At 39.1% G+C, this 12,608-nt stretch overlaps 1 protein-coding gene across 1 annotated transcript; it reads right to left on the bottom strand.

Moving 5' to 3' along the window:
- Positions 1-383: 383 nt before the first annotated feature.
- LOC141590358 (uncharacterized) lies at positions 384-896 on the bottom strand. The gene has a single exon (XM_074410955.1). The coding sequence runs from the start codon at positions 894-896 to the stop codon at positions 384-386; it is 513 nt and encodes a 170-aa protein (XP_074267056.1).
- Between the last annotated feature and the right edge of the window lie 11,712 nt (positions 897-12,608).

Raw genomic sequence — 12,608 nt, 5'->3', positions numbered from 1 at the left:
GTTGCTTCCTATGAGTTTCGGGTTGTACATATAGATAGTTGTTTTGTTTATTAATGTTTCTTACCAGTTTCAGCTTGGGTGTGAGGGTAGAGTATGATATGGAAGAGAGTTGTGTATGTTTCTGTTGCCGGCATGGTATAGCGATATTTTGTTGATGGGACACAGTTGTGAGAGGTTGTTACAGTAATTTTGATCTTGTTTTAAGATGAGGCATTGGTAGACATAGTAATGGCAAGTGAATAGTGGAACATGTGTTGTACAGATCTTAGAGCTGCAAGTGGTTTATAATATTTTTTTTTAGGTGAAATGTGAGTATATTAAATATATCAAAAAAAAGACAATCATAATTACAAGGACTTGGTTCGAATCACCCCTAAGGCATTCTAACACATAAATCCTATGGTTGCCTGCCAATCATTGGCACCATTGCTATCTAGATTACACATTTTGCTACGGATTCTTCCCTGAATTAGCTGCTTCAGTTGATGTGCTATAATGTCAGGTCTCTTAACACACAGCTGATGTCTCGCATTGTTTCTCTGAAACCAGATAGTATACCAGAATGCAGTTTGAACACACGCAGAAGCCTTCCATTGCAATCTGTTCTTGTTTGCAGATAGTAATGCATTAAGATCAGGCAATGGCTTACCAATCCATTCTGCAATACTCTCCTTAACCTTACTGGTGAACTTGCACTCTGAAAAGAGGTGGGCAATTGTCTCAGGCTGATCCCCACACAAAATGCAGGTATCATCAGGGCATAAACCAATAGCATAAAGCTTGGTTCTAATGTTTAGTCCATCTTGCATAATCATCCAAGCAACAAAGGAGTGTTTAGGTATGTTCCAATTATTCCATACAAGATTAGACCAGCCAGTTTTGGGGTGCTGACCCATCAACCATTCATATCCACTTCGAATAGAGTATCCTTTGGTAGAAGAAGTCCAAGAATTATAATGCTCTTCCAGGTCCAAGGGGAATCGTTACCAGGGATATAATCATGCCATTCTATTCCTTTTAAATACACATTTGCAACCCATTTTATCCAAAGCCTGTCAGGTTTGGTATATAACCAATTCACCAGTTTTTCCACTGAGGCAGTATTCCACATATCTGCTTTTTTAATACCCAGGCCTCCTTCATCCTTAGGCAAGGTAACTCTATCCCATCCCACCAGTGGAACTCTGTGGTAATCAGAAGAGCTACTCCATAGAAACTTCCTGCAGATAGCTTCTAATCTCTTAATAACACTCTTTGGAATAATAAACATGGCAGCCCAATAATTGTATAGAGTGTTGAGCACTGAATTTATTAGAACTACTCTTCCTGCATATGATAACTTCTTTGCACCAAGACTACGAATTTTAGACACCATCTTTTCTATCAGACTGTTACAGTCCCTTTTGTTCATCTTTCCTGGCTGTATGGGTACTCCTAGGTATTTAAAAGGCATTTTGCCTTCCTGGAAACCAGACACAGCAAGAATGTCATGCTGTAAGTCTTCCTGCATCCCATTAAAAAAAAATTTCTGACTTACTGTTATTCATGCTTAATCCTGAAGCTTTAAAGAAGGAGGTGAATGCTCTCAAAAGTAGGAGAATAGAAGGAGCATCCCCTTTACAAAACATCAACAAATCATCCGCAAACATAAGATGAGTGAGCTTGAGTCCCTTACATAGAGGATGATAATGAAATGGCCATATTGCTGTAGCAAACTTAATGAGTCTTGTCAAGTATTCCATACAGATCGTAAAAATGAGAGGAGACACATGATCTCCTTGACGCAGACCTCTCATACCTTTGAAATACCCAAAATTATTCCCATTCAAGACCAAAGTAAACGAAGTGGACTGAAGGCAGGCCATAATCAGATTAATAAAATGTCTTGGAAACTTCAGACCAGTCAACATTTGCTCCACAAATTCCCATTCAACTGTATCATAGGCTTTTTGCAAGTCAATTTTGAAAAGGCATCTAGGTGACACATTCTTTCTGGAATACTGATGCACAATATCTTGACAAATCAGGACATTTTCATTGATGGACCTCCCTTGAACAAAAGCTCCCTGACATTCATGGATAATATCTGGTAAAACTAGAGCTAATCTGTTGCAAAGGAGTTTAGAAATGATCTTGTATATCATATTACAGCAGGCAATGTGCCTAAATTGTTTCACAGAGTTTGGTCTCTCACATTTGGGAATCAGGCAAACATTGGTTGCATTTATCTGGTTAAGTAATTGACCAGTTATAAAGAAGTCCTTTACTGCCTCAAAAACATCCTGGCCAATCACACCCTAAGCATCTCGAAAAAAACCACTTGAAAACCCATCAGGTCCTAGGGCTTTGTCGATGGGAATAGAGAACACCACCTGTTTTACCTCCTCAAAAGTCACTGGCTTGTTCATTATCTCAACATGATCATCATTACAAACATTACCATAGGCCAAGACAGCATCCCTCACACTCTCAGTGGACTTTTTACTTCCAAGTAAACCTTGATAGTATTCCAAGAAGGCACTCTGAATGCTACTACTATCAGAACAAACATTTCCATGCTGGTCCTCAATTTGGATGACAGTGTTCCTCATGCATTTTTTTCTGATAATACCATGGAAATAAGCTGAATTTGTGTCCCCCTCCTCTAGCCATTGAGCCTTTGCTTTCTGCTGAAGGAAACTGTCTCTATCTTTAAGTAGTCTCCTAAGTTTTGCCATAACAACTATCTCCTGACTAACCAGATCAGATCTAGTGGGATACTCACTCAACTGCAGTTGAATAGCATTAAGTTCTTTCTCAGCCTCAACAGTTTGAACTTCAATATCAGCATAACAGGTTTTGTTCAATTCTTTGAGGACAGCTTTCAACTCCTTAAGCTTTTTCACAATACAGAACATCTTGGTGCCTAGGATATTTCTGTCCCAAACCTCCTAAACTTTAGGCAAAAATTCTGCAGCCCCACTCCACATAGAAAAATATTTAAAGCTCCTATTTTGTTGAGACAGTGAGTGTAGGGTGTTGGGAATTAGTATCATGTTAAGTTATGTATGGGTTTTGTAGTAATGAAAGAAAAGAATTTGAGGATCTAGTGGGAGTGTACGTAACAAGTGTGGATCGTGAGTTAGGCTTTTGGCGATAGGTGTTTTATATAGAGAGGTATGTTGTGTTCTGGTAATATGGAAGAGTTGGAGTGTTGGTTATGCTAAGAATTTTGTGGTATTGGTTAGATGGAATGCAGAATGAATTGAGGTATGCGAACTGTTTAAGTAAGAGAGCCTTGAAAATAGGAATGGTTATAGGTATGAGGTTATAGGCGGTTATCTTTGACATGTGGTGGTGATGAGGATAATGAGAAGATATATCTAAGGATCAAGTATTAGTGAGTTATGAGGATGTAAAATTTGTCTTAAGAGGAGTAGGATGCGATAAAAGAGAGTTTCATGGTTGTGCATGTTGTAGTATAATTGGAAGTAGAGTGTTGGTGTACCATAAATGATGGATCTTTGGTGTGGTTGATTTTGTTAAAAGGTCATGGCCGTGCTTGTAGTAGTGTGATGTCTAGGAGTGCGAGAATATTTCGATAGTGTTGGCAGTTGGATGATGATGATTATGAGTTCCATAGTTTTGGCAGTTGGATGATAATGTTTATAAGTGTGAGTAAACTTCGAGGACGAAGTTCCTTTCAAGGGTGGTAGAATGTAACATTCCGTTTGATGTTATGAGTGTCTTGATATGGCATTTTCTAGTGGATAATATGTTACGGAGCTAGCAGCTTTTGTGGATAGTAGTTGGCAGTGTTTGGAGTTGGTGTCGAGAGAGACTTTGAAGTAGTTGATACGATATCGTGAGCCGTGTTGTGGAGGTAGGCATAGTTGGTGGAGTTGGTGTTAAGAATTCATGTTTGATAGGTTGGGTTTTTTTTTTGAGGCTTTAGTTGCGTTGTTGTGTCTTAATCGAGTTAGTATGTTTGTTTTGGGTATGGGTTGAACTTCGGGGACGAAGTACCTTTTTAAGGAGGGAAGACTGTAATACTACGGTTTTCTATGTCTTTGGGTACTCTATCGAGTGGGACTTACTTTGTCGAGTAAGTAGTTTTTTTACGCAAAACAGTAGTCTGCCTGTAAGGCACTTGATCGAGTAAGTTGGGTACTCGATCGAGTAGGGGGCACTCGATCGAGTAAGTGCCTTACTCGATCGAGTAAGTGAGTTTACGGGCTGAGTTTTGACGGGTTTTGTAAATGATGAGAGATTAATATATAATGAGTTCCGTCACTTTTCTTAAACCTCTTTATCATTTTAAAAACCTAAATTGAAATAAAGAAGTTACGTAAGTTGATTCATCGCATCATTAGCAAATCCCCAAGGCTAGGAGAGTCGGATCATCTTGTTCTTTACGCCGTTGTGATCATCGTGTCAAGGGTAAGTTCCTTGTATAATTTTTTATAGCATTTGGTTGAGTTTCTTTAAAACCCTAATTGAGTGATTTTGAGGGTTTTGGGTGATTTGTATGTATGTGGTAGTAATTGGATGTATACATGTTATAGGAGGGGGATTCGTAGAGGAGAATTCTGATTAGCTGCTAGATCATCTGTGGTGGTTGCTTTTCCAGGTAGGGTTTTCCCTACTCAGTATTAATTACATAAGTGTGGTTGGTGATTACTGTTGTTGTTGTATATCGTATTGACATTGGATTCTGATTTGGTGATTGTTGGTAACGTAATGTGATTGTTGTTGTATAACTGTCTGTGATCTTCGGGGCACGTCCCTGGCTGAGTGGAGTCACTTGCGGGAGTGGCTTCACGCCCTTGGTTCGCCCTCTGTGGAACCCGCCACAGAAGGGGATGTGCACATTAAGGAAACTTAGGTTTATCGCTCAATGGAGATGAGCAGGGATTTGGTAGGTACGGCTGCGGTCCCCCACTGGCGGCGTGGAGTACTTGTTGCGATGAGTACTCTGGCAGGGCTACACACTTTAGTGTGTAGTTAGTTGTGTGGAGATTTGAGATGGAGACTGGGGTTTGTTGAGCTGTTTGTGCTGTTTGTGATATTGTTCCTTTATGGCATTTGTTTTATGTAATTAGTACTGACCCCGTTTAAATATTTTAAAAACCGTGGTGATCCATTCGGGGGTGGTGATCAGTTATTGAGCAGGTATGAGACGATGCGCATGGGATAGCTGGGATGAGTCACCACGTAGCAGTTTTAGAAGTCTTCCGTTGTGTCGAACTTTTTGTAGTTGTTTAGTAGTTGACAGTTTTAAGAACCTTGTATTTTTTCCCTTTAACAGTTTTGGAGTTTGGCTTGTATCACTTAAACTTTATTATCATTTAAATACGTTTCGTTATTGTCTATTTGAGTATCATTGCCTCGGGTAACCGAGATGGTGACGTTCTCATACCTTAAGTGGTCCTGGTAAGGCACTTGGATTATGGGGGTGTCACAGTAGGTGTTGTAAAGTTGTGACCGACTCGGCTCCGGGACCCAAACCTTCTATGGAATTGTAAGACATAAACTAACTCGATTCCAACAATAATAATTGCTTGCATCAATGTGACTCATTTATGTTATCTCACCATGATTTCCCTATGATCCCATGATATCCTAGTGTCTTTTACTATTTGTTTATTTCCTTAATTTTATTGCTTGTTTTACCTTTCATTGCTATTTATTGCTTTCATTAGTTTAGAATCATCAATCCAAACCAATTGTGACAACCCTTAGTGCAACTATAATTAGATTGAACAATTAGAGTACCCCCGTCCTTTGGGTTCGACTCCGACTTGCTTGCTATGCTAGTAGTTGGATATAAATGTGTTTGATGGTGGATAACGACCCGTCGCATCAGTAGGATGATTTGTGATAGTTATTATGTGGTATTGTAGGATGAGACGGATCTTGCTTATTAATTAGATTGCTTGTGAAGAATGCTAAAAGGTAGGTTTATCCTACTTAGTTGAAATATTTTTGTGTGCATATTTGTGTGTCTTGCATCATCATCATTTTTATGTATGAGTCGATTGGGATAACATGATGGTATTTTAGGAAGTTTTATCCATGATATGTTGGGATTCAGTTCATGATGAGTCATATAATTGGTGTTGTGTTGCATTTTCCATGTCTGGTCATTGTTGTGTTGTGTTGGATATCATTGGTGGTGTTACTTGTTATTGTGGAGACGTAAGACAGTTAGGAGACCGTCTTACGCTTGAGTCACCTCTTGGAGCTTCCTACTCCAAGAGGGATGTGCACATTAATGGCTTGAGTTACGGAGGGACTCGTGTGGTTGAGACACAACATCTAGCAAGGGATCCGGTTGGCTTCCGGACACGATACGTCTGGGCGTGTCCCGGTACCTGGTTCTGATTATTGGTATGTCTGTGCGTGTCCCGGTAACAGTATGGTTGTCAGTATATCTGGTCATGTCCCGGTACCCTGGTGGTTGTGGATACGTCTGGGCGTGTCCCGGTACCGGAGTGGTTGTTGTTTGATAGCGTCTCACTCATGTTATAGTCATGTTGCATACTCACACAGTTTGAGTTGAGTCACACAGTATTCATTTATTGAAACTGACGCTTTTGTGTGTGTGTGTGTGTGTGTGTGTGTGTGTGTGTGTGTGTGTGTGTGTGTGTGTGTGTGTGTTTGTGTGTGTGTGTGTGTGTGTGTGTGTGTGTGTGTGTAATTGTCAACTATTTCCGGGATGGCCTGTGTCGATCCATATGATATTTCCGATCATATGGGGATCAGGTTAAGTACATGTTGTTTTGGTGTCACGCGGGAGACGGGACGAGCTTCAGGCTTGGAGGCGAGTCGGCATGAGATAGTATTCTTTAGAAGAGTATATTAGTCATGAGTTGTATCATTTATTTCATTTATTCATTTATGGTTATATAATCCACTAAATACCTTAGGAAACCGAGATGGTAACATCTCCCAATTACCTTGGTCGGGTAAGAAGAGGGTGTTACATAATTAGATAATTTTAATACCGTCTTAAACATAAACTAATTAGTATTTATTTCGTATTATTGTTTTTATTAGGTAACGGTTTCGTTGAGGAAGAACGTGGCTGATATACGTGTCATACTTAATTGTTCTTGGCATGTTATTAATCTTTTATGACGGAAATTCACAAAGGATTTGTGAAAGTGATTGTTGGCCAAATATGAGTGACGTGCGATTGATGGCCGTGACTTAGGGTGTTATTATTGATTGTTCACTGGTTGTTTGAATCTTATTGGGATATTACCGTATTGCATTGGCATTGGCACATTAATATAATTCATGAAAAAGGAGCTTGACATTGTGGTTATTAAAGTACTTGGTAATTATATATTATAGTAAATGAATTGTGTAAGCTTTGCTTATTCTGTTTTGGCAACGATATTGCGAGATGGTTTGTGATATGGATACAGATACTACTTGTGATTCATTATTGAGACAGTGACGTTGTGACATCCAATACACATATTGCATGGTTAATTTGTAATACTACGGTTTTCTGATCTTAGCTTACTCGGTCGAGTAGTCCATACTCGGTCGAGTAGGCTGTCGAGTGTTTTTACACAGGCTAATGGTTTGAGAACACTCGACCGAGTTTTGAGATACTCGGCCGAGTAGGTCGTACTCGGCCGAGTACCCCAGGTACTCGACCGAGTACCCGGTCTGACGGGATTAATTTCAGTGGTTTGATTAAGGTGATTAAAGGTTATAAATTTCGTATTACCAGTTACTAAATCATTTTACAAAAACCTAAACTACGTTTATCACTTCTCTAATCACCCTAATCACTCCCAAGGCTAGTTGATCGATAATGAATCTACATCCCGTCTTTTCGTACCAATTTCGTTGGTACGTCTCTAGTGCTTTGTTAATCAGGTTATGGTTATCTTTTAGGGTTTTCCCTGATTGATTAGGTTGGGGGTAAAGGTTGATTAGTATGGTTTATGATATAGTATTGTTGTTTATTCTTGCTAGATGACGAGTTCGTAGAAGAACAATTGTAACATCGTTGTTGTTGTTTTTGATTTCAGATTTGCCAATAACGTAGGGTTTCCCTACTCAGTTGATTGTGTAATTTATTTGAGATTTACTGGGATTGATTGTGTAACATGTATCATTGAATTGAGATTGGTTGAGTTGATATTGTGATTGGCATTGTCGTTATGGACGATTTTCGGGAGATGGTTCAACCCCATGTTTGCCCCTTGTGGCTCCTGTCACAAGGGGGATGTGCACATTAATGATCTGGGTGCGTTCGTTGTGATGAGAGGGGCTTAGATGGGCAAGGTTGCGGTACCCCACTGGCGGTGAGGCTTACCTATTGCGATGGGTAACCTGACAAGGCTACATACTTCGGTGCGTAGTCGGTTATTGGTTACTAATGGAGTTTCAAGAATGGTACTACAATTGGATTGGATTGTATTGGTTGTGTTGGTAAATTCTTATCTTGGTTATGAAGTTGACTGACCCCAATATTGTTTTCAAAACTGTGGTGCTCCATTCGGGGATGTTGAGCAGTTGATTTAGCAGGTACGGCTGTGGATTAGTTTGTGGGTCTTGGATGGGTTCGTGTCTTCACCGATCGCTTAGCTAGCTTCCGCTGACTTTTAAACATTAGTTCTTTTGGTAGTTTTTGTTATAAACCGTTTTGGTTAAACTTAAGTTTTATCTTTGTTTTAAACAGTTTTGGTATTTGATAATAAACGTTCTTCGATGGTCTATTTGATATACTTTATCTCGGGAGAGGAGATGGTAGCATCTTGATATGCTAAGGTGGTCTTGGTAAGGCACCTTTGTGTGTGGGGGTGTTACAAAGTGGTATCAGAGCAACGATTTTGAAACCTAAAACCAATGAAAAAAATGAACATAGGGTGTCTAACTAAAATGAACCCAGGTAGGAGTTGTTTGTTGATGCGTGCTTCATTTACATGTTTTATCTTGTCACTTTGCACGCATTTCTATGTCATTTTGAGTAGCGTAAGCTACTATGCTCCTTTGTTTCGGTTACTTTGGGTCGTGTTATGTTTCATGTAGGTTTTTTGACCCATGTGCTGAAGAATGAGCCAAAACCCGTCCCCGGAGTTGCATTTTGGATACTAGTGAAGTTAATGCTCGAAAACGGTCATCTTGGAATGCGTGTTGGCTGCATGGAAGTGCGTGAGGAAGAGGCTACACGCTGCTGTTTGCTGAAAAAGTCGATCGACTGCCTCATATGGTCGATCGATTGGTTTTGTCCGTTGAAGTGGTCGATCGACTGCTTCTAGTGGTCGATCGACTGTTTCTAATTTTTAGGCCGTGTTTTGTTTAATTAGTTAATCGGCCCATTAGTTGTTTAGTGATAAATTTCGGCTATTGTTATATAAAGGATAGCTGATAACACTTTTAGGTTATCTTTTACATTGCTAAAAACAACTTCATACGTTACTTTGCTTTTGAAATTTGAGGATCTGAGAAACTTGTAATCTTTCTTCCTTTATTTCGGTAATTCAATTAACCTTTGTTCTTTATTTTATTTCTTTCTCTTGTTTCGTTTACTTTTCTTTGTTCTACTTTTATTTTATGTTTAATTGTTTTCCTCATACTTTCATCATGCTTAATTCAATTACAATTATTATTATTATTATTATTATTATTATTATTATTATTATTATTATTATTATTATTATTATTATTATTATTATTATTATTATTATTATTATTATTATTATTATTATTATTATTATTATTATTATTATTATTATTATTATTATTATTATTATTATTATTATTATTATTATTATTATTATTATTATTATTATTATTATTATTATTATTATTATTATTATTATTATTATTATTATTATTATTATTATTATTATTATTATTATTATTATTATTATTATTATTATTATTATTATTATTATTATTATTATTATTATTATTATTATTATTATTATTATTATTATTATTATTATTATTATTATTATTATTATTATTATTATTATTATTATTATTATTATTATTATTATTATTATTATTATTATTATTATTATTATTATTATTATTATTATTATTATTATTATTATTATTATTATTATTATTATTATTATTATTATTATTATTATTATTATTATTATTATTATTATTATTATTATTATTATTATTATTATTATTATTATTATTATTATTATTATTATTATTATTATTATTATTATTATTATTATTATTATTATTATTATTATTATTATTATTATTATTATTATTATTATTATTATTATTATTATTATTATTATTATTATTATTATTATTATTATTATTATTATTATTATTATTATTATTATGGAAGGATGCGTATGACTTTTTTTAAAAGAAAAATAAAAGTTTACATGAAATTGGTGGGGAGCCGAGATACAATCTGGGCTCCCACACCCTTAGCAATAGCAAAGCTAAGTATAGTAAAAATGTAAGCGGCCACCCGAGCCCCCGCATCCTGAGATACCGAGAATTTCGGATCCGCGAGCAAGGCAACAAAGATCCGAACCCACTCACCAAGTGAAGAGAAAGAGAAAGGAAGGAAACCGTAACCCGCCACCGCGCACAAATCCCCATACTTAGCACACTTTTATTTGAGCAAAGATCGCCGACAACCCGGCCAGGCACAAAATCCGCCATCCCGGTCTCGAGTGAAAGGAGAAGAACCCTGTCAAGTCAACGCACAAATCACGCCCTGTCCCAAGAATAAAGCAATAAATCCGCAGGACGAAGAGAGCCACCATGTCCATCAACCAAATCGATATCAACCTCCTTTCCAAAGAATACCGGATCTATAGCAGATGTCGAAAAGAGTGTCCGGACAAGATTATGCCGATGTTTAACGCCCACAGTACCAGGACAAGAAACAGCGTGGTCCCCAAAAACATCCTCAAGAAAAACCCGAGAGCAAGCGGACGGGCCTAGATACCGTGAATAACGGAACACCCAGACGATACCCCAAAGACACAACGGTAAGTCCTCCCATTCATAGTCGACCCAACCCCGAGATAGGAACCGCACACAACCAATCGGAGGAGTGAGAACCCCGCCGAGACGCCATAAAGCAATCGGCGTGGCGTCAAAGAGAAAATAGACTACGAGACAAAGAAGAACCGTCGCGAAATAAATGTCGCGCCAATTTCTTCATAAGTTTGGGGCGGCAATTTCACTAGGGTTACCTAAAACACCGAGATCCCGTAGTCACAAGTAAACACTGCGCGACATCATCAAAAGCAGGGCCAGCGGCTACAATACCGGAAGGGCGAGGAGCTTAGCTCGCAAACCACAGATCGCTAAGCGGGACGCAATAAAAGCATAAAATAAAACATCTCCCACCGCATAGACACCAAGACCACCAAGCTGAAAAGGGAAGGTAGCAAGGCGCCACTGCCAATCCCCAAAACCCAGCCCTGACGCGGTGATAATACTATCCAAGCTAGAACGCAGAGCGGCATCAAAAGGAGATGGACAGACCCAAAAACACTAGGGGAGCAAGTACGAAGTGAGAAGTAAGCTTGGAAATACCAGTACAAGCTCGAAGAAGAAGCAACTCACATTGCGGGTCCTCAATCCTCGCAACCAAATCCATTAGCTCAATGGTCTTGGTTACTCTCGTCGCCACAATCTCACTGCTAAAATCAGAACAAGCACTGACAGGTCCACCCAAAACAGTAACACCACGCGATGGCCGAGAAATAGAAAGAGGGAAAACCCCAGGAAGTCGACTCCGAGGATCCTCAACAGGCCAAAAGATCTCCGTCTTGGAGACATTAAGATGCAATCCAAAAAGAGGGCCATCCACCATAATAAAATCCAAGACCTTCCCCACCTCCAAAGTATCACCCACGATGGTGCCATCATCTAAGTACCACGCCTGCAAAGTGAGGTCAAAAGTGTCCCGGATCTTGCAAACTAACGGATGTAAAACCAAAGCGAAAAGCAAAGGGCCCAATGGATCACCCTGCTGAACACCCTGACAAGACCACAAGCAGTGCTCCCCATAAAAAAGGCGGGCCGGGCTGGAATAACAAAACTCCACCCAACGGGAGAGAGCCGGGCAACGACGGCGGACCTCCTGAAGCATGCTCGAACGATCAACAAGGTTGAACGCATTCTGGAAATCAACCAGCAACATAGAAAGCCCCACCTGAGCCCCCCGATCCTCAATGAGCCGGTTCAAGGCATGCAAGATAGCCTCTCCTCCACCGGACACACCTACCCCGAACTGAAGCCCATTAAAAAAAGAAGATAAAGACGGACCAACCATAGAAGCACCAACCTTAGAGACAAGCCGTCTCCAGACCGTACCAACAGCAATAGGACGAACCCCACCACCCGGTTTAACGAGTGGCGTGAGAGGGCGCGGCAATGTACTCACCCGGAGGAAGAGGACACAAAGACTCAAGAAAAAGATTAACCACCCTAGTAAAAGAAGTGATCAAATCATCGGAGATAGCCACGGCGGCGCCACTCAAACAATCCATAAGGTGTTGGGCACGCAAAACCATCCCTCCCACGGGAAGTACCACGAGGAAGCTCCGAATCATATCCAAGACCACAGCCGAAGAAGCGACCAGGGGATGATGATCCCCAGACAG

This window comes from Silene latifolia, chromosome 7 (assembly GCF_048544455.1).
Source record: "Silene latifolia isolate original U9 population chromosome 7, ASM4854445v1, whole genome shotgun sequence".
Lineage (NCBI taxonomy): Eukaryota > Viridiplantae > Streptophyta > Magnoliopsida > Caryophyllales > Caryophyllaceae > Silene > Silene latifolia.
The sequence above is the reverse complement of the archived record's forward strand: the minus strand, read 5'-3'. Positions and strand labels throughout refer to the sequence as shown.

Excerpts from the sequence above, each read along its gene's own strand:
- LOC141590358 (XM_074410955.1), bottom strand. The coding sequence starts at position 896 with ATGGGTCAGCACCCCAAAACTGGCTGGTCTAATCTTGTATGGAATAAT.